General features: G+C 56.0%; 1 protein-coding gene across 1 annotated transcript in view; it reads left to right on the top strand.

Moving 5' to 3' along the window:
• Positions 1–399: 399 nt before the first annotated feature.
• The window catches only part of PLCD3 (phospholipase C delta 3), a gene marked incomplete at both ends in the record, with an annotated part of 25,217 nt that continues 3,274 nt past the window's right edge, over positions 400–22,342 (top strand). Inside the window, 14 exons of the mRNA XM_080714092.1 lie at positions 400–550; positions 13,276–13,437; positions 13,679–13,907; positions 14,143–14,272; positions 15,074–15,302; positions 16,755–16,956; positions 17,103–17,247; positions 18,054–18,206; positions 19,399–19,539; positions 19,638–19,788; positions 20,414–20,530; positions 21,718–21,884; positions 22,053–22,188; positions 22,296–22,339. Of these exons, the coding sequence (XP_080570218.1) occupies positions 400–550; positions 13,276–13,437; positions 13,679–13,907; positions 14,143–14,272; positions 15,074–15,302; positions 16,755–16,956; positions 17,103–17,247; positions 18,054–18,206; positions 19,399–19,539; positions 19,638–19,788; positions 20,414–20,530; positions 21,718–21,884; positions 22,053–22,188; positions 22,296–22,339 (2,157 nt within the window). The remainder of the gene's footprint in view (positions 551–13,275; positions 13,438–13,678; positions 13,908–14,142; positions 14,273–15,073; positions 15,303–16,754; positions 16,957–17,102; positions 17,248–18,053; positions 18,207–19,398; positions 19,540–19,637; positions 19,789–20,413; positions 20,531–21,717; positions 21,885–22,052; positions 22,189–22,295; positions 22,340–22,342) is intronic.

Genomic DNA, 22,342 nt, shown 5'->3' with positions numbered 1-22,342 from the left:
CACGGCGCGGAGACCCGGCCCTGCCTGGCTCCCCGCCGAGGCCTCCGGACCGGCCCGGCCAAAGCTGCGGCGTGGGTTCCCGCGCCCGCCTGGGGTCGGAGCCCCGGGAGAGCGGGGGGCGCCGCCCGTCCATCCTGCGACCCCCGCCGGGGCCGGCTCAGGTGGGCCGGGGTCCGAGGGTCCTGGGGACGCGGGGCCGGGGCTCGCGGAGCTCGGGGACGCGCCGCCGGCGCAGTCCTCGCCCCGCCCCGCGCCTCCCTCCCCCGCCCCCGGAGCCTCCTCCTCCCGGCTCCCCGGGCGCCGCTAAGTTTCTTCGCCTGGGACCCAGCCTGGAGCCGGGCCGGGCGCCAGGGTGCCCGCGCTGACCCGTCCCCGCGCAGACCCCGGGCCCGCAGAGCCATGCTGTGCGGCCGCTGGCGGAGGTGCTGCCGCCCGCCCGAGGAGGCCCTGGTGCCGGTCCAGGTCGCGGCGCCCCTGGGGCTGCAGCCCTCGCCCGCGTCCCCGGACGGCGGCGCCAGGAGGCCCGGGCTGCGGGCGCTGAAGAAGATGGGTGAGTGGCCGCGGCAGAGGGCTCTGGGTGGGCGCCCGCTGTCCCCAGGGGAGGAGAGGGCGTCGGCCAGCCACTGGTGGGCTCCAGGCTGCGTGGGGTGGGCGAGGCCTGGGGAGCGATGGCGCCCCGTGCCAGCTCGGGGTCGCACCTGGGGTCCTCCGCTGAGCCCGGAGCCCAGGATGGCCCTTGCTGCCCACCAGGAGGCGCCCGCGAGGCGTGCGGGAGTGTGATTTGGGGCCAGGGGCATGGCTGGGGTCGCGGAGGGAGAGTGGCAGGGGAGAATAAAGGCTTGGGGTGTCCCCCTCCTCACTCCCTTCTCAGCGGCTCTGTGGGCACTCCCTGGCTTCCCGGGTTCCTGGTGGCCCTTGGGAGAGATGAGCCGTCTTGAGGCTGGTCTCTGTGGAAGAGGTTGGCCTTCCAGGCCAGCTCCGGCCCTGAGGTCCCCCCCAGAAGCTGCGTCAGCCACAAGGCATAGGCAGGACTGTGGCAACTAGTAAGGACACTGTCAGAAAGCCCGGGTGCCCGGCTCAGGCTTTAGGTAGGCCACTCGTTGGGGAGGAATGCAGCCGGCATACTAAGCATGTCCCAGAGACGCCTGGCCTGGGGTGGCTTACACATGTGGCGTCCTGCTTCCTCTACACCTTCCCGAGAGGTAAGTGAATCCTCATTCGCCGATGAGGAAATTGACTCAGAGAGGCTGAGGAATTTGTCTATGACCACACAGTGCGCAAAGGCCCCCAGGCTGTACTCTACACTTGCCAACCTCAGGGTCGGGATGGAGTGGGGCCCACTGGGCTGGGGGCTGAACGCGGGGGGCAGGCGTGGGACCGGGAGGCAGAAAGACAGGGTTAGCCAGGAAATGCCGCGCCCATCTCGGGCAGAACTTGGAGGTCCAGAAGCCAGCCCTGTCTCCAACACACCCAACACACCCCCTCCTGCCACTCTTCCCACCTGAATTTATTGGGCTATGTTCTGAGCACTGCGCCTGCTGCTCTACTGACTAAGATAAGATCTCTGCCTTGCCCTGGGCTCAGCCCTGCAGACAGCCAGCATTTATTGAGTGCCTACAGTGTGCTCTGCTTCCGCAGCAAGCATGACAAATGTAGTCCTGCCCATAGAAAGTTGGACAGCACCCGCAAGGTCAGCCAAGGAGCAAGTGGGATCCTGGGAAGCCCGAGGGGGCTCTGCTGCCCCCCGGCCTAGGGCTGGAGGGAGAGGAGAGGACAGATCCTTGGAGCCCCTCCTCTCCTCTGGTGGAGGTATGGACTTTATCTGGAAGGCAGTAGGAGCCCCAGAAAAGTCTCAGGACCTCCTGTGGTCGAGTTCTGTGGAGAGGAGAGTGGGGTGGATGAACCAGGAGTGCAGCAGGGGGTCCACAGGAGGGAGGTGGAGTGGTTGGGAAGGGGGCTGGGGCTCAGGCTTGGACTGGTGCAGGGAAGGTGGCTTCCAGATGCCCCTGGTGGGGAGGCTGGGCTGGCTCTGTGATGGACAGTCCCACAGGTGTCTCTGGGTGGGTGGTGGTGTGCTTTGGGGAGTAACGGAGAGGTGGCCCGCTGCCGAGCAAGGGGTTATTGTGGGACCGGGCAGCAGCCCCAGGAGTCAGTCCCCCACAGGGGTGGGTGTGCATGCCAGGGGAGGCCGAGGTGAGGCTACCACACACCCGGCCACCTCTTCCATGCGTGAGCATGATGCTGGGCCGTGGCTGTGGTCAGAGCTCCGAATGGCACAGCCCAGCCCCCAGAGCGCAGCGCAGTGGGCAGACTCTGGCAGACACGTAATTACACCTGAGCCCGACTCAGCACCCATCAGCGGGGTAAGGCTGCACCGGTGCCCCCGGGCACCCCATCAAGTGACACCATCAGGACCATGCGCCATCTCAGCCACATCTGCTCTGTGTCATCCGGCCACCCTCGCTCCCACCACTGGCCGGTCCTGCTGAGTGACCACTGAGAAGGAAATGTGACTCTGTAAGGAATGCCCTTCCTCAAGTCATACTGAGCCTGGAACGCTAGAGACAAGACCCAGGTGTCCCCTGGCTAGCCCTTCAGGCCCTGGCCTGCCACCCAGGTAGCTTCCATACCACCCCCACTGACCCCACCTCCTCCTTGCCACCAAGGTCACCACACCCCTTAGGCAAAGAACAGATCTTATTTCAGGTCAGGTCAAAGAACTGGGGCAGAGAGAAGCTCACAGGGCCCAAGGGAAAGGACGGGTTTCCAGAGTCCTAGGACGGGAACTGGGGGAAGCTGGAGTCCCCACTGGGTGGGAGCCCTCCGGAAAGCGCTGGGCTAAGCCCTGGCTTGATCTGGGTTCAATCCCCAGGACCCCCCCCCCCCAAAAAAAAAAAGTTCAGATGAACAGTGGTTAATTTGGGACAGTCACACACACACACATTTGTGTGTGTGTGTACGTGTGTGTACGTGTGTGTGTGTACATGTATGTGTGGAGGGGTACTGGGGATTGAACCTCTGAGCTACAACCCCTAGCCTTATTTTATTTTTATTTATGTTTTTGGTACTGGGGATGGAACCCAGGGGCATTCTACCATCGAACTATACCCCCAGCTCTATGTTTCATTCTTTATTTTGAAACAGAGTCTCCCTAGGTTGTTGAGAGCCTCACTAAGTAGCTGAGGCTGTCTGGGAACCGCGATCCTCCTGTCCCAGCCTCCCAAATAGTGGGATTACAAGCGTGTGCCACCACTCCTGGTTTGTATACATCTATCTATCTATTTACCTATCTATCTATCATCTATCATCTATCTAGTTTGTGTGGTACTGCAGACAAAACTTTGGGCTATATACCCAGACCTATTTTATATTTTATTTGGAAACAGGGCCTCACTAAGTTGCTGAGGCTGGCTTTGAACTGATGATCCTGCTGAGGCTGGCTTTGAACTGATGATCCTCCTGTCTCAGCCTCCCAAGTACTGGGATTACAAGCGTGCACCACCACTCTTGGCTTGTGTATATTTTTAAATTATTGTTTTTTAAATTTTCTTTGTGGCCTTGGGGATCAAACCCAGGGCCTCACACACACTAGGCAAGTTCTCTACCTCTGAGCTGCTCCCCTAGTCCCATGGGTCCTGCTTATACTAAGAGTATTTGCTGGTAATCTGCATTCACATTTAAGGGGGTGCTCTGAGTTGGATCCAGCAGCCCCACCTCCCCAGCGCCCTGTCTGCGCCTGTGCGCCTGTGCCCCGTGCTCCGCCCCGACCCTAATCCTCCCACCCCGGCCTGCAGAGGACTGAGTGGACACAATCCCATTCCCTCCCCTCCCTGGCCTGCACACAGTGCGGCCGCGGGCCAGGGGCTCTCCTGATGGCGCGCCCAGCACGTCTCCTGCAGGGTGAGTGGGCATCACAGGTGGACAGGGCATCTGGGGGGTCTTCAGAGTGACCCCAGCCCCGGCAGGTACCTGGCCTGGCTGGTGGGGAGCGCTGGGCAGGAGCTCTGCCCTGGCCCACCCTGACCCCGGCCACGGAAGCCCCCGTGCCTGCGTTGGCTCTGTGGAGGGCGCCTCCACCTCGGCCTCACTGGGTTGGCACCGCCGGCCCTTCCTGCCTTTGTTGATAATCTCAGGCGTGTCATGGACGCCGGAGCTCTCCCTTTCCAGCCTGGGTGTGGTGGCCAGCTGGGATGAGGGACCACTGGGGCTGGGGCTGCTTGCTGGCCAAGGGATGAGGGTGGGAATGCGTTTGAGAGCCTGGCGCTGCGGGTCCTCTCCCACCTCCCCCGGGGGCCGGACGCTGACACAGGCTTCTTCCCTGCCTGCTGGACCTCTGCTATCACCGGTCCCTGCATATCTGGAATTCCTGCTAGACCCTTCCAAGTGTGCACAGGCTTCCCCACACGCAGGCTATTTTCCCCCCAGGCTAACTCACCTTCCTACCCTCCCCCCACCTGCCCAGCACACAGGCACAAGCACACATGTGCACATGCACACAAACCCCTATTTGCACACACTCTGGCTGGAGAACGGCCACTCCTTACACACCCTGCCCTCTGCATACTTCTACTTTGTTTCCCACCCTAAACTGCCGCAGTGCCCCTGCCCCCCTGCCTCTCCCCACAGGCCTGTGCGCTGGCCCCGCAGGGCCCCGCATTCTTTCAGCATTTGCAGCGTGCACAGCTTGCTGCTCTGAGCTCAGAGACCCACCCATGAAAGGGGCAGGAGGGAGCTCCCCCACACCCCCCAGCTCTGCTGTGAGGCCTCCCCTGCCCTCAGCCTTGGCCACCCAGACAGAACTAGGCAGAACCCAGGCCATGCACCCCACACCGTCCTGAGGGTCCTGGGGTAGTGGGGTCACAGCCCAGCCCCACCACAGTGCTGCAGCGGGCGGAGGCCCCTCCGCCCAGGCCCGGAGAAGGACCAAGCTGGAGGCTGAGGATCTGAGTGTTGGGGTGAGGGGTCTATTCCTCGGCTCAGGAACTCAGGATCAGAAGGGTCCTTGGCTAACTAACGTGAGGGGAAAGAATTTCGGCACACAGCAGTCAGAGACATGGACAGAGGTTTGCTGAGGAAAGTGGGAAATATACATTTAAGGGGGAATGCGGGCCATCTCAGGAGGGACAGCGGTATTTTTTTGGGGGGTGCAGGCTGTTTTTTTGTGGTACTGGGGATGGAACCCAGGAACATTCTACGTCTGAGCTACACCCCCAGCCCTATTTCTTATTCTTTATTTTTTGAAACAGGGTCTCACTGAGTTGCAAAGGGCCTCACTAAGCAGCTGAGGCTATCTGCAAACAGTAATCCTCCTGTCTCAGCCTCCCAAATGCTGGGATTACAAGCATGCGCCACTATGCCCGGTGGTCCGGGCTCTTTTCTCATAGGGGACTTTGGTAAGGGGTGGGCTAGAGGAGGTGTGTGAGGAGGATCTCAGTCCGGTGCTCCCCCGAGGCAATTTCTGGTGGTCCGGTGGTCTGGTCAGCCTTAGGGTCCTCAGGCTGGTTGAGGTCTTCATTATCTGATTGACAAATAAGCTAAAGAGTGTCCTAATTTATAGAATCCTCAAAATTATCAATCTGTCTTGTTAACAATACATGCGGCAATTATAGTGTCTTTCAGTTAACTCCAGGATCTACGGATTTCTCAGAAATTTGGTAGAGACAGGGCTGGGAAAGAGAAATGGTTTGGGGAGAGGGTAAAGATTAAGGTACTTTAGCACCAGGTTCTTATTTATTTATTTACTTATTCATTTACTTATTTATTTATTGGTGGTACTGGGGTTCCAGGAAGCCCTTCTACCTCCGGGCTACACTCCCAGACCTATTTCTACATTTTTATTTGGAAACAGGGTCTCCTAAGCCAGCGCACGTGGCTGGCTTCGAACCTGCGCGATCCTCCTGTCTCTGCCTCCCAAGTGCGGGGATTACAAGCGTGCGCCACCATGCCCGGCTAGCACCAGGTTCTTATGTTAAATTTATATTTTAGCCGGGCATGGTGGCGCACCCTTGTAATCCCAGTACTTGGGAGGCTGAGACAGGAGGATCGCAGGGTCACAGCCAGCCTCAGCTGCTTAGGTCCTCTGCAATTTAATGAGACACTAAACTAAGGACTAAGGACTAAGGCCCAGAGTAGTGGCCCACACTTGTAATCCCAGCATTCAGGAGGCGGAGACCAGAGGATCGCAATTCTCAGACAGCTTCAGCTACTTAATGAGGCCCTTTGCAACTCAGTGAGACCCTGTTTCAAAATAAAGAATAAAAAATAGGGCTGGGAGTGTAGCTCGGAAGTAGAATGTCCCTGGGTTCCATCCCCAATACTGCAAAAAATAAATAAACAAATAATAAAAAATAGGGCTGGGGTGTAGCTCAGAGGTCCCCAGTAATGCAAAAAAAAAAAAAAAAAAAAAAAAAAGAGTTACATTTTCCTTTTCCTTTCTGTTCCTGTCTTCTTTTTATTTTTTGTGTCCTGAGGAGGCAGATATACTGGAACACAGAGTGCCTCTACCCCCCCTGAAACTATCCCCCCCTGCCCCTGACATTATCTCCTCCCACCCCACCCCACCTCTCCTTTCCCGGTTCCTTTGTATCATTTGCTGAGCGTCTGAGCATCCACTACCGGCAGCCCGAACCTGAGCGTCACGTGATGCTCTTCTTCTCAGCCGTGCTCAGTCCAGCTCCGCTGTTTACCCACCCGCTGCTTACCCACCCGGCCAAGCACGGAGCTGTTAGCCAGCAGCTTTCAGATGTTAATTCACCAGGGTGCAAAGTCCGGCACCCTGTAATCCCAGCTGAGGCTGAGGCCAGAGCAAGTGTTGTGAGGCCAGCCTTGACAATTTAGCAAGACCCTGTCTCAAAATAAAGGATACAGAAGCCAGGCATGGTGGCCACGCTTGTAACCCCAGCACTCAGGTGGCTGAGACAGGAAGATCGCAGTTCGCCAACAGCTTCAGCTAACACTTAGTGATGAAGTCTTTGCAACTCAGTGAGGCCCTGTTTCAAAATAAAAAATAGAGCAGAGGGTGTAGCTCAGAGGTAGAATGCCCCTGGGTTCAATCACCACTACAGCCAAACATATAAAGTATTAATTTACATACCACATAATGCATCCATTTAAAGCAAACTGTGGTTTCTGGTATATTATTAAATATTTAAACTAGGTCTGTAGTACTTGGGAGTCTGAGACAGGAGGACTGCAGGTTCAAGGCCAGCCTCAGCAACTTAGCAAGACTGTGAGCTACCTAGTGAGACCCTGTTTCAAAATAAATCATAAGGTAAGGCTGGAAGTGTAGCTCAGAGGTAGAACACCCCTGGGTTCCACCCCCAGTACAAAACAAATAAACAAATGTTAAAAATTGTGGTAACATATGCAAAATGTTAAAACTGGCTATTATAACCTGTGTGTGGGCCGGGCGTGGTGGCGCAAGCTTGTAATCCCCGTGCTTGGGAGGCAGAGACAGGAGGATCGCGCAGTTTCGAAGCTAGCCGCGCGCGCTGGCTTAGGAGACCCTGTTTCCAAATAAAAATGTAAAAATAGGTCTGGGAGTGTAGCCCGGAGGTAGAAGGGCTTCCAGAAACCCCAGTACCACCAAAAAAATAAATAAATAAATAAATAAATAAATAAATAAATAAATAAAATAAATATAACTTGTGTGTGATTGTGTGTGTGTGTGTGTGTGTGTGTGTGTGTGTGGTGTTGGGGATTGAACACAGGGGCTTCCTATCTCTGAGCTATACCCCCATCCTTATTTTATTTTATTTATTTATTTATGTATTTATGTATTTATTTATTTATTTTTGTGGTACTAGGGATGGAACTCAGGGGCCTTCTACCTCTGGGCTACATTCCCAGACCTTTTTTTTTTTTTAATTTGAAAACAGGGTCTTGTAAGTTGTTGAGAGCCTTGCTAAGTTGCTGAGGCAGGCTTCAAACCTGCAATCCTCCTGTTTCAGGCTCCCAAGCCCTGGGATTATCAGTGTGCACCGCCATGCCTGGGTCCTATTTTATTTTTTATTCTGAGACAGGGTCTTGCTAATTGCTGAGAGCCTTGCTAAATTGTTGAGGCTGGTCTCAAACCTGTGATCCTTCTGTCTCAGTATTCTAACCATTTTAAGTGGTTAACTTACAGACATTAATTACAGTCACACTGTTGTACAACCATCACCGTCACCTATTTCCAAAACTTTAAGACAGCCCTGTAACCAAGGAGCGGTTGTTCCCCATTCCTCCGGCCCCCGGAACCTCTAATCTACTTTCTGTCTCTGCATTTGCCTTTTCTGGGTGCCGCGGAGTCATGCAATATGTATCGTTTGGGGCCTGGCTTCTTTCACGTAGCATTCTGTTTTCAGGGCTCATCCAAGTCATAGCACGAGTCAGATTTCACTCCTTTTTAAGGCTACGAGCTATCCCATTGCATCAATTTGCCACATCCTGCTTCTCCGCTCATCTGTGATGGACACTTGGGTCGTCCCTACCTTCTGGCTACTGGTCTTCGTTTTTCCTGCTCTTATTTCATTATTCCCCCACCCCCTCAGTTGAGAGCAGCTTGGCCCTGGCCCGGGGTCAGATGGAAAGCCCACAGAGTAGGAGGCGGAGGCCCGCGCACCTGTCCAGAGCAGGTAGGAAGTGGCTTTGGACCTCGCGGGACCGGCACAGGTGTCCTGGGCGCTGGGTGGAGCCAGGGCCCTGCTGACCCCACCCTTAACTAAGGCTGGAGAGTTAATGGAGCACCCACCCCATGACTCAGCCCCTGTGCTGCACCCGCATTCTGCGTGGTTGGGGTGCTGTGATCCTGAGATCATGGGGTGCAGAGGCCCATGCCACTGGATGGGCTGCCTGGAATGTCTCTCCTCCCCTGACAGGCTAGGAGTAGGGGCCCCTCGGTGTAGAAACCCACCCCAGTGAGAGCCCATTCAGCCTTGAGGCTGCGGTCTGGTGGCCTGTTTGCAAAAGACTGGACAAAGCCGGCACCAACTGACTCACCTCCATTTCCGGCCATCGTCATTCACCAGCCCCCTCCGCCCCCAGAGCGAGCTTGGCCATGCTGGGGAGGTGGCCGCAGCTGCAGAGCCTTTCCCAGGGCTGGGGGGCTGGGGCCTGATGGCACCTCTGGGCCCCCTGACCTGCTCTCCCCTCCTGTTTTTTTCTCAGGATCAGGGAATTCGGAGGTTGCCTAGATGTGGTGGGAATGGGGAGGGATGGTGAGCTCCTGTGTGTGTGGGTGTGTGTGTGTAGTACTGGGGATGGAAACCAGGAGCCTTCTATCTCCAGGCTCCATCCCCAGACCTTTTTTATTTTTATTTATTTTTTGCAGTACTGCGGATGGAACCCAGGGGCATTCTACTCCGAGCAACAGCCCCAACCCTATTTTTTTATTCATATATATATATATATATATATATACATACATATATATATATATTTATTTATTTATTTATTTATTTTCGTGTCTGGGGATGAAACTCAGAGGTATTTGACCTCCAAGCTACACCCCCTGCCCAATTTTTTATTCTTTATTTTGAAACCAGATCTCACTGAGTTGCGGAGGGCCTCACTAAGCAGCTGAGGCTGTCCGCGAACCACGATCCTCTGGTCTCAGCATCCCAAATGCTGGGATTACAAGCGTGCGCCACCATGACCTGCTTTTATTCTTTATTTTGAAATAGGGTCTCACAGAGTTGCGGAGGGCCTCACTAAGTAGCTGAGGCTGTCCGCGAACCGTGACCCTCCGGTCTCAGTCTCCCGAATGCTGGGATTACAAGCGTGCGCCACCATTCTTGATTAGTTTTTATTTTGAAACAGGGTCTCACTAAGTTGTAGAGGGCCTCACTAAGTAGCTGAGTCTGGCTTTGAACCTGTGATCCTCCTGTCTCAGCCTCCCAACGACTTGGATTACAAGCATGAGCTACCTCGCCTGGCTTGGCCAAGCTCTTTGAGCGGAGGCTCTTTGAGCCTCCCCTTCTTGAACAGGAGTCACTGAGTGGGTGCTGACCTAGGGGGCCACAGTCTAGACCCCAAGAGATGCTTTGAAGTTGCTGCTGTCTTGGGGAACCCTATAGTCATCCAAAGAGGGGAAGTTTCTCCTGCTTGCCTCTAAGACCCTGATTCTCAGTCATGGTCACCCTCGGAACCATAAATCATGGTCACCCTTAAAACTATAGAGTAGATAGATGTTATGATCCCAGCCATCAGAGAAGCTGAGGCAGGAGGATCAGTCAGACTGGGCAACTTAGTGAAAACCTGTCTCCAAATAAAAGATAAAGCTGGGCATGGTGGTACACACTTGTAATTCCAGGACTTGGGAGGCTGAGATAGGAGGATCGCAGGGACCCTGATGAACCTGATGTACAGCAAGGCCTGGGCCTGACCCCAGGGTCTCTGCCCCGGACCAGGGGAAGATGGGGCTGGACTGGGACGGAGTGCACTTAGCATCCATCTTCTGCTCCACCTGCCTGTCCTTCCGTGAACAGTAGACGGAGCCAGGCTTGGGATGAGCCGGTGTGGGGAGGAGATGAGACCTCATTCTACCTGCCCTCAGCCTTATTAAAGGGCCCCCAAATTACAATATAGGGTCTTGTTTTCATTGTTGTATTTGTTTTGTTTTGCAATACTGGGAATTGAACCCAGGCATGCTCCACCCCTAAGCTGCATCCCAGCCCTATCTTATCTATTTTGTGGTACTGGGGATTAAATCCAGGGGGTGCTCTACCACTGAGCTACATCTCCACCCCACTCCCCCTCCTCACCTCTTTTTTTTTTTTTTTTTGTGGTACTGGGGTTCCTGGAAACCCTTCTACCTCCGGGCTACGCTCCCAGACCTATTTTGTACTTTTTTTTTTTTTTTTTTGAAACAGGGTCTCTTAAGCCATCGAGGCTGGCGATCCTCCTGACTCTGCCTCCCAAGTGCGGGGATTACAAGCGTGCGCCACCACGCCTCTTTTTTTTATTCTTTTTTTTTTTGCAAGTCTGGGGATGGAACCCAGGGGCATTTGACCTCCGAGCTACACTCCCTGCCCCATTTTTTATTCTTTGTTTGAAACCGGGTCTCACTGAGTTGCAGAGGGCCTCACTAAGTAGCTGAGGTTGTCGGCGAACTGCCATCCTCTGGTCTCAGCCTCCCGAATGCTGGGATTACAAGCGTGCGCCACCACGCCTGGCTCCCACACCTCTTTTTTGAGACAGGGTTTCACTAAGGTGCCCAGGCTGGCCTTGAACCTGTGATCCTCCTGCCTCCAAAGTCGCCATGCCAGGCAAATTGTTGTTGTTGTTGGGTTTTTTAAATTATTTTTTTTGATGGTACTGAAGCCCTTCTACCTCTAGGCTACACTCCCAGACCTATTTTATATTTTTGAAACAGGGTCTCTTATGCCAGCGCGGCTGGCTTGAACCTGCGCGATCCTCCTGTCTCAGCCTCCCAAGCGCAGGGATTACAAGCGAGCGCCACCACGCCTGGCATGTTGTTTAATTAAAGGGAAAAGTGCTGTCGGTGGTCAGGAAGGAAGATCTGCCATTTGAGGACAAATCAAGGAAGGCTTCCAGGAAGAAGTGGTGGCTGAGCTTCTCCTCGAAGAACTCAGCTATGAGGAAGAGAATCTACAAAGGTTCCTAGACAGTATTCAAGAAGGGCCAGTCACTTTGACTTGATTCCTTAGCGTTTGCAGATGGGGCTTGTTACAGTAAAAGGATGTGGTGGTGCATCCCAGATCCGGAGGCTGAGGTGGGAGGATGCGAGTTCCAGGGCAAATTCAGCAACTTAGCAAAACTCTGTCTTAAAATTAAAAATAAAAAAAAAGGAAGAAAGAGAGGCACACTGCTGAGTTTCTTTTGGCTCAGAGTGGTTTGTTTTCTTTTTTGTTTTTTCAATTTGGTTTCGTTGCCAACATTAAAAAATGTGGAGGCTTCATACCTAGGTCCAGATGCTCATTCTCTGGAAACTCTGGGCTTGTGTCCACTCCCAGCTGTCCCCCTCCTGAAGGGCGTGGACTCTCCAGTGTGCCTGGTCCCCCTCTCCTATTGTCCTCTGACTCTTAAATAGCCCTTTGGTTTATCCTCTGAGCTGTTTCAGAGCCAGCAGCAGCAGGGATGGACAGAGTGTTCAGGGGCGTAGCATCAGGTGACACCAGATCATTCTCTCCTCTCTCTCTCTCTCTCTCTCTCTCTCTCTCTCTCTCTCTCTCTCTCTCTCTCTCGGTACTGGGGATGGAACTCAGGGGCATTCTACCTTTGAGCTACACCCCCAGCCCTATTTTTTATTCTTTATTTTGAAACAGGGTCTCACTGGATTGCAAATGGCCTCAGACTAAGTAGCTGAGGCTGGCCAAGAACTGCAATACTCCTGTCTCAGCCTCCAAATGCTTAGATTACAAGCATGCACCTCCACACCTGGCTCTTAATTCTGTTTTTTTTTTTTTTTTTTTTTGGTGTGTGTGTGTGTGTGTGTGTGTGTGTGTGTGTGTGTGTGTTACTGCAGATGGAACCCAGGAGCATTCTACGTCCAAGCTACACTCCCAGCCCTATTTTTTAGTCTTTATTTTCAGACAAGGTCTCACTAAGATGCAGAGGGCCTCACTAAGTAGCCGAGGCTGGCCGCGAACCTGCCATCCTGTCTCAGCCTCTGAGTACTGGGATTACAAGCGTGTGCCACCGCCCCCCACCCAGAGCCTGGAATTTAAATTCTGCTGTGCACTATCTCCTGCTGCCAGGGTGGCTGAAGAGAGCTGGGAGGAAGGAGTTGGGATGCGGTGCAGTGCAGCGGCCCAGGGTCCCTGGAGCTCTGGAGCTCGGCCAGGCACGGCTGGCCCTGGGGCCTTTGGCCTGGGGCCCTGGGCAGAGTGGCCTCTTGTTGTCCTCCCTTGTCTGGGGGGAGGCAGAAGCCAGGAGCCTAGATTGCAGCGAGAGATTTAGATTAGAAGCTATTTTCCTGATGGCCACAGATTTGACATCAAGGAAAACAGTGTTGGTGGCAGGTTCTGTGCTCCAAAGCCTTGACAAAAATGGAGAACCTTGGTGAGGTCTGGTTCCCAGAGCCCCAGGACGGCCTGCTTTCCAGGACTGCGGAGGCCCCTGCTTGAAGGGAGGGTGTGGGGGCAGCGCTTGAGGTCTCCAAGCCTGAAACCAAGTGGTCGGTGGCTTTTGTTTCAGAAGGGAGAGGAAGAGGCCTGTCGGAGGGAGGCAGGGGGCGCGCAGGACGGGACAGGAAGGGAAGGGGAGCCCTGGGTTGGGGGAGACCCCCAGCGGGGAGGGCCGCGGGCCGAGCCCGACGCCTCCGGTGCCCCGCAGGCCTGACGGAGGACGAGGACGTGCTGGCCATGCTGCGAGGCTCCCGGTTCTGCAAGATCCGCTCGCGCACGTGGCACAAGGAGCGGCTGTACCGGCTGCAGGAGGACGGGCTGAGCGTGTGGTTCCAGCGGCGCGTCCCGCACAAGCCCTCCAAGCACATCTGTGAGCGGGGCGGGGGGCTGGGGGGAGCTGGGGCTCGGGCAAGGGGGCGGGGGGCTCCGGGGGTCTCGGGGGCGGGGGTCTCCGGGGGCGGGGGCTCCTGGGGTCTCGGGGGGCGGGGTCTCGGGGGCGGGGGTCTCGGGGGGGCTCCGGGGGCGGTGTTCTGGGGGGGTCGGGGGTCTCCCAGGGGGGCGGGGTCTCCGGGGCGGGGGGCTCGGGGGCCAGCGCCGACCCCCTGCCGCAGTCCTTGTGCAGCACATCGAGGCGGTGCGCGAGGGCCACCAGTCCGAGGGCCTGCGACGCTTCGGGGGCGCCTTCGCGCCGGCGCGCTGCCTCACCATCGCCTTCAAGGGCCGCCGCAAGAACCTGGACCTGGCTGCGCCCACGGCCGAGGAGGCGCAGCGCTGGGTGCGCGGCCTGGACAAGCTGCGCGCGCGCCTGGACGCCATGAGCCAGCGCGAGCGGCTCGACCAATATCCTGCCCGCGGGAGGCCCGGGAGGGAGGCCGAGGCCGGGCAAGGCCGCCCCTCTCGGCGGAGAGCGGGGGCTCCTGGGCTGGGGGCTCCGGAGAAGCCCCCGCTGCAGAGCTCGGGGAATCCCAGGGGACAGTGCAGCCCCTACGCGGGACCCCAGCCCCGGGGTAGGGATGGCGTCAGCTCCCCGCCAGGGCAGGACGGAGCCTCCGCCCGTTTTCCTGAGCTCCCGCACTTGGATCCACTTCTATCTGCACCGGGCCGACTCGAACCAGGACAGTAAGATGAGCTTCAAGGAGATCAAGAGCCTCCTCAGGATGGTCAACGTGGACATGAACGACATGTATGCCTACCGCCTCTTCAAGGTGAACCCCACCCGCCTGGCCCGCACCCTGCGGTGGCACAGGGAGCGGCCCCTCCCTGCGGAAGGCAGGGCCTAGGACCCTCTCCCCTCCCCCAGACCTGGACCAGGACGCACCTGAGAAGTGCCCCCCCCCAGCCCTCAGTGAGCCACAAAGATGGTTCTCTTTCTTATTTATTTATTTTCGTGGTACTGGGGGTGGAACCCAGGGCCTTTTCGACCTCCGGGCTATACTCCCAGACCTATTTTATTTGGAAGCAGGGTCTCACTAAGTTGCTGAGGCTGGCTTTGAACCTGCACGATCCTCCTGTCTCAGCCTCCCCAGCACTGGGATTACAAGCGTGCACCAATGCGTCTGGCTTGCTGGCTTGCTTGCTTCTTTCTTCTTTTCTTTTCTTTTCTTTTCTTTCTTTCTTTCTTTCTTTCTTTCTTTCTTTCTTTCTTTCTTTCTTTTTGCCATCCTGGGGATAGAACCCAGGGGCATTCTACCTCTGAGCTAATCCCCAGCCCAACTTTTATTCTTTATTTTGAAACAGGGTCTCACTGAGTTGCACAGGGCCTCAGTAGCTGAGGCTGGCTGAAAACCTCAATCCTTCTGTCTCAGCCTCCCATCTATTCCTTCCTTCCTTCCTTCCTTCCTTCCTTCCTTTCTTTCTTTCTCTTTTCACTATTTTGTGTTACTGGGGATTGAAACCTAGGGGCACTCCACTTGAGAAGTGGGGGTCGTGCTTTCCTAGCTGTGGTGGATCATGGGATGTCGCCGGGCCAGGCTTCCCTTCTGATTGCCCCACCCCCGGCTCCTCAGGAGTGTGACCATTCCAACAACGAGCGGCTCGAGGGGGCTGAAATCGAGGAGTTTCTGCGGCGGCTGCTGAAGCGGCCGGAGTTGGAGGAAATCTTTAGTCGGTATTCGGGTGAGGACCGTGTGCTGAGCGCCCCTGAACTGCTGGAGTTCCTGGAGGACCAGGGTGAGGACGGTGCCACCCTGGCCCATGCCCAGCAGCTCATCCACACCTATGAGCTCAATGAGACAGGTGGGTTTGGGAGCCAGGGGAGGGTGGAGTGTGCACGGCCGGTCTTGAACCCTGACACCAATGGGCTCTCTGCCCAGTGGGCTCTGGTGGAACTGGCTATGGGGTCATCTTGGGCAAGTTGCCTGGACTCTTCCAGACTCAGTTTCTATACCTGTCCAATGGCATTATAATGTATCTGCTTCACAGATTAAATGGCATGATTTATAGCTGGGTATGATGGCACCTGCTTGTCATCCCAGTACTTGGGAGGCTGAGACAGGAGGATCACAGGTTCGCAGCCAGCCTTAGCTACTCAGTGAGGCCCTTCACAACTCAGTGAGACCTGTTTCAAAATTAAAAAAAAAAAAAAAAAAATAGGGCTGAGGGTACAGCTCAGAGGTAGAACGCCCTTGGGTTCTGTTGTGCCCAGGCCGATATTGCAGGAATGGAGAAAGAACACCAACTGAACTTGGAAGATCAGTTTATTTAACTGCGGAAAAAACAGACTAGCCAGGCTAGGCTGGGGATGCAGTCCGGCGCTCAGTCCAGAACTGCGACCCAGAGCTGAACTTACAAGGAGAATGTTTTTTTTTTTTTTGGTCTGGGGATGGAACCCAGGGGCATTCGACCTCCACGCTACACTCCCTGCCCTATATTTTTTATTAATTAATTAATTATTTATTTATTTACTTATTTACTTATTTATTTATTTTTGGTGGTACTGGGGTTCCTGGAAGCCCTTCTACCTCCGGGCTACACTCCCAGACCTATTTTTACATTTTTATTTGGAAACAGGGTCTCCTAAGCCAGCGCGCGCGGCTGGCTTCGAACCTGCGCGATCCTCCTGTCTCTGCCTCCCAAGCGCGGGGATTACAAGCGTGCGCCACCACGCCTGGCTATTCTTTATTTTGAGACAGGGTTTCACTAAGTTGCAGAGGGACTCACTAAGTGGCTGAGGCTGTCCGCGAACCGCGATCCTCCAGTCTCAGCCTCCCGAATGCTGGGATTACAAGCGTGTGCCACCACGCCTGGCTTACAAGGTAGTTTTTAAAGGCAAAAGCCAGGCACAGGTGGCTAAGGGTAGGGGGGAGGCCCACCGTTATTGTCTGACTTTGTCTGGCGTGGGCTCGGTGTTCTAGGATGTGAGCAGGATATTGGTCTGTGCTTGTTACATCTAATACCCTCTGTTGATGTCAGTGGGGCTCAGTGTTCCAGGATGTTAAATATAGGGTAAGCAGGATGTTACTTTAACTCCCTGAAAAACTCAGGAGCAGCATTAAACGATTTTGGCTTGGCTCTTGTTAGGGCATTGCAGGTTCCATCCCTAGTACCTTAAAAAAAAAAAAAAGGCATGATTTATGCCACCTCAGCAGATAGTTTAGTTGTTATGACTGAGTTGAGTAAGCCGGAGGCACATCTGGGAGCGGACGGGGGCCCCTGTGGTCTGAGGCTCTTTCCTGCCCATCCCTGTAGCCAAGCAGCACGAGCTGATGACCCTGGATGGCTTCATGATGTACCTGCTGTCGCCCGAGGGCGCTGCCCTGGACGCGGCCCACACGTGTGTGTTCCAGGACATGCACCAGCCCCTCTCCCACTACTTTATTTCCTCCTCGCACAACACGTATCTGACCGACTCTCAGATCGGTGGGCTCAGCAGCACCGAGGCCTACGTCAGGTACTGCACTGGAGTGGGGATGGTAGCTGGGAGGCACCCTGGGAAGGGATGTGGGGCTCAACCCCTCCTCGGGGCTTCCAGGGACCTCCCCAGCTCTGCGGCGTCCCCACGGTGCCTCGCCCACCCATGCCTCTGTCCCTCTGCAGGGCCTTTGCCCAGGGATGCCGCTGTGTGGAGCTGGACTGCTGGGAGGGGCCGGGAGGGGAGCCTGTCATCTACCACGGCCACACGCTCACTTCTAAGATCCTCTTCCGAGACGTGGTCCAAGCCGTGCGTGACCACGCCTTCACGGTGAGCCTCTGGGACCCTGGCGTCCAGCCCAAGGCCTTCCCGGTGACCCTTTCCCAGGCCTGCACTCCAGCCGTAAAGTCCTGCCCAGAGAATCATTACTTCACCACGTGCTGCTGGGATAACTGGCCAGTCTGGTAGAATAAAGCTGAATGAGCCATGCCTGGTGGCGCCCACCTGTAATCCGAGTTCTTGGGAGGCTGAGACTGGAGGATCACAGTTTCGAGGACAGTCTCAGCAACTTAGTGAGGCTCTCAGCAACTTAGACTCTGTTTCAAAATAAAGAAGGAAAAAGGGCTGGGGGTGTAGCTCAGAGGTTGAATACCCCTGAGTTCAATCCCCAGTACAGTATGCACCGGCGCATGCGCACGCATGCGCGCGCACACACACACACACACACACACACACACACACACACAGACGCAGTGCTTTCTTCCCTGCTTCATGGTCAACACATCTATTAACACTGCAGAATTCCCAGAAGAAAGTCTTGGAGGTAGAGAAGGGTGTTTTAATCATGACTTCCAAAGAGTAAGCCTGCTTAGTAGATAAGCTGCTGCATCTACATGGACACAGTCAACTTCAAGATAAACAGACCTCACTGTAAACAAATGGGGGAGGGGCTTCGACAGACAGCTGACAGTCAGCCCGAACACAGAAGAGTGTCTAGAGCAGAATGCCACTCCTCAGCTGCCCCGGCCTCTCAGACAGCCCACCCTCTCTAGGCACGCTGGCCCCGGGGCCAGGCCTCTGCCTGTCCTGGAGGTGCTGGGGGCTGAGTGGCCCTGAGATTCGCCTTCCCCCTGCAGTCGTCCCCGTACCCTGTCATCCTGTCCCTTGAGAACCACTGCGGGCTGGAGCAGCAGGCTATCATGGCCCGCCACCTTCGAACCATCCTGGGAGACACGCTGGTGACCGCGGTGCTGGACGCCCAGAACTCGGAGGAGCTGCCGTCTCCAGAGGTGACACTTATAGACCCCCAGCCTGGGAGGAGAGTGGGATTGACTGGGCCCCCTCCAGCCCTGCTCACGCCCCTGTGGCTCAGGAGCCCCCCCCCCCATCAGCCTTAACCTGACCGGCCACTCCTGTCCCTCGTTGCCTCTCGTTCTCCTTTCTTGACGACCCCCTACCCCCTACCCGGCATGCGAGGCCTTCCACCACCTGGCCCTGTCCTGCCTGCGGGGCTGCAGGGTAGGCGGGTGGCTGTCTTCACCTGTCTCCCCCAGCCGTCTGCACTCACCGGGCTCCTGCCACTCAGCCAAGCCCACCTCTGCCCGGGCCTCCAGCTCCTCAGCTTTCTGGCCAGAAAAAGCCCAGGGCATTTGCTCTGCTCTCCCAGCACATTTAACCTTTCCAGAAAACTCTCTTCTTCCTCACAATCCCAAAAGCACAGGAATGCTGACTCACCTTTGTGTGGGGTGAGATTAGATTGTTATTAATGCAAAAATAGCATTCATAGGATAAAAAAGTTCCAAACTATGCAGAGGGTATACAGAGAAAACTGGGTTCTACTCTCCTCAGGCTCACCCCAGCCTATTTCCCAAGACATGACCGTCTTCTAGTTTCTCCTGCATCCTCCCAGATTTTTCTATGCCTATACAGCTATGTACATAACATCCCTTTGAATAGTTAACATACAAAGGCTCATGTGCCTACAAGCTCTGTGCTCACTGCTGCCAAGAAAGGTCTTTTTTGAAGAGGGCTCCTTCCCTTTCCACTCCTGAGTGACCTCCATCATTGTAACCGTTGCTGACTGCCATTCTGACAGATGGAGGCGCCCCTAATAGCCCTCATGACACCCTTGTGGCCACTCCCCACTTTTCTCTATTAGAAACATCACACGACGGGCGTGGTGGCGCACGCTTGTAATCCCAGTACTCGTGAGGCTGAGACAGGAGGATCGCACAGGTTCAGAGCCAGCCTCAGCTACTGAGTGAGGCTCTCAGCAACTTAGTGAGACACTGTTTACAAATAAAGTATAAGATAGGTCTGGGAGTATAGCCTGGAGGTAGTAAAGGCCCTGGGTTCCACCCCCAGTACCACCAAAAAAAAAAAAAAGAAGAAAGAAAGAAACACACACACCTTGTTGAATGACTGACCAGCCTATTGCCATGAGGGCAGGAGGGCTCCACCTACCCATATTTGCCTTTACAGCAGCTGAAGGGCCGGGTCCTAGTGAAGGGGAAGAAGCTGCCAGCTATTCACAGTGAGGACAGCCGGATTTTATCAGACAGGGAGGAGGAGGAGGAGGAGGAAGAAGAGGAGGAGGAAGAGGCTGCAGAGCAGAGGCGGAAGGTGAGGGCGCCTGTCTGGGTCGTGTTGCAGAGCTGGGGTGGGAGGGAGGACTAGGAGCCCTGGCTGGAGCCCCCTACTGATTGAGGCTGGTCTCCCAGGCCAAGCAGATCGCTCCGGAGCTGTCCGCCCTGGCCGTGTACTGCTGGGCCACCCGCCTGAGGACCCTGCACCCCGGCCCCGGCCTGCCCCAGCCCTTCCAGGTCAGCTCCCTCAGCGAGCGCAAGGCCAAGAAGTTCATCCGCGAGGCAGGTAGGGGCCAGGACACCCGGCACCTGGGCGCAGGAGGGTGGCAGGGCCCTGTGGCTCCCGGGGGGCGGGGTATGCTGAAGAGACTGAAGACTTGAGAGACCGTAAGGGTCAGCAGGACACTTGTGATCCAGGGCCCTGGGCCAGGTGTGGATGGAGGGGAGAGCCACAGAAAGGAGAGGCCTGTGTCCGCCTCACACGGCTCACGGTCTGGACATAGACATAGACTAGACATAGACATAGACATAGACAGGCCGCTCGTCAGGCCACCGCAGGAGGGGAGGGGTTGAGACGGCTTCCTGGAGCAGGTGTGTCTGAAGGGCGAGGAGGAAGCAGCCAGGGGAAGGAAGGGAAGGAAGGTCTAGACTGGAAGAGCGGGTTCGGGGCAGGACCTATGGGATGGGTTCCAGGAACCCAGCTTGGCCCGAGGGTGTGGGCCGAAGGAGTGACGTGGGGTGTCAGCCTGGGGCGGGAATGTGGGTTGAGGGCTGGATGCAGCCAGGCTGTGTCTGGAGGCCCTCGCAGCCTCACCCCAGGTCAGAGGAGCATGGAGCTGGGGAGGGGTTCGGCCTGTCTCCAGAAGGCTGGGTAGGGCAGCCCTGGGGCTCACAGTCCCACTCTGCCCCAGGGAACAGCTTCGTCAGGCACAATACTCTGCACCTGACCCGTGTGTATCCGCTGGGTTTTCGGATGAACTCAGCCAACTACAACCCCCAGGAGATGTGGAACTCGGGCTGCCAGCTGGGTGAGTGGACAGCGGGGGTGGGCAGAGGGCACCGGGTGGGGTGGCTTCCGGGCAGCCATGAGAGGTTTCACAGGGAGAGGGTCACAGGGCCATCCAGAAGATTAAAAAAATGCATTTTGTTGGCAATAAGTATTCAATGTAGGTGGGAAACTAAGGCATGTTTGTTCTTGACAATTTTTTTTTTTTTTTTTGACGGTACTAGGGATAGAACCCAGGGGCATTCTACATCTGAATCCAGACCCCCAGCCCTTTTTGTTTTTTTTAGTATTTTTATTGTTTGAAACAGGGTCCCACTGAGTTGCAAAGGGCCTCGCTAAGTAGCTGAGGCTGTCTGCGAACCATGGTTCTCCGGTCTTCACCTCTCGAATGCTGGGATCACTTTTTTTTTCCCTGTGGTACTGGGGTTCCTGGAAGCCTTTCTACCTCTGGGCTACACTCCCAGACCTATTTTATATTTTTATTTGGAAACAGGGTCTCCTAAGCCAGCGAGGCTGGCTTTGAACCTGTGTGATCCTCCTGTCTCTGCCTCCCAAGCATGGGGATTACAAGCGTGCGCCACCACGCCTGTCTGGGATCACATTTTTATGAAGATAAAAATTAAAACTTCCTGAGCTATCCCGGTGTGGCAGCGCATGCTTATAATCCCAGACCCTGTTTCAAAATAAAAAATAAAAAAGAGGACTGAGGGTGTAGCTCGGAGGTAGAATGCCCCTGGGTTCCATCCCTAGTATCACACACACACACACACACACACACACACACTAAAATTATTCCCGTGTGACCCCCGACACACACCCGCCTGGCAGGCACACTGAGACAACACTGACCAGGGTGGGCTTTGGGGACACTGAGCCAAAGGAGGGGAGCATGTTTCTGTGGGGGTAGGTGTGAAACCCCAGACTTCCTCAGCCCCGGTGCTCAGGGCAGGGACTTCTCCAGCACCTCCCACCCCAGACCCACCCTCTACCCTTGAGAAGTAGCAGAGAGAAGGTGCAGTGACAGTGGTGGCTGTGTCCAGACTCCGACCCCTCCCTGCAAGTCACCGCGGGGGCAGGGTGGCACTAACTAGACAGAAGGATGCTGGGCCCTCCGGAAAGGAGCCATGTCCTCTCTCTAGCAAGGATGTCCCCAGAAATGGAGCAGTGAGGAGAGGGTCACTGAGCCCTGCTCAACCCTGCTGTCCACAGTGGCCCTAAACTTCCAGACCCCAGGCTACGAGATGGACCTCAACGCAGGCCGCTTCCTCATCAACGGGCGGTGTGGCTACGTCCTGAAACCTGCCTGCCTGCGGCAACCTGACACAACCTTTGACCCCGAGTGCCCCGGGCCCCCCAGAACTACTCTAACGGTCCAGGTCAGTGGGCTGGGCCAGTCTGAGGTGGAGGGCGATGGGGAGGCCGGGGACGGGCCTGAGGATGTACATCCACATGGGAGGGCCAGTCTGCGTGTCCAGGGCACGGGGTAGGGTGGGCCTGGGCCCTGGCAGGGGTCCGACTGAAGCTGCCCTTCCTCACTCCCGCAGGTGCTAACTGCCCAGCAGCTGCCCAAGCTGAACGCGGAGAAGCCCAGCTCCATCGTGGACCCCCTGGTGCGCGTCGAGATCCACGGGGTGCCCGCAGACTGTGCTCGGAAGGAGACCAGCTACGTGCTCAACAACGGTGGGAGGGCGCCCGGGGTGGAAATGGGCAGTGGGGACAGAGGCAGAGGAGGGAGGCGTGGGGCAGGCCAGGAGCCCTAGGCCCTGACGGCCACACCTGTGCTCTAGGCTTCAACCCCCGCTGGGATCAGACCCTGCAGTTCCAGCTGCGGGCC

The sequence above is a fragment of the Muscardinus avellanarius genome (genome assembly GCF_963383645.1).
Source record: "Muscardinus avellanarius genome assembly, chromosome: 16".
NCBI lineage: Eukaryota > Metazoa > Chordata > Mammalia > Rodentia > Gliridae > Muscardinus > Muscardinus avellanarius.
This window is presented reverse-complemented; position numbering and strand designations above follow the sequence as displayed.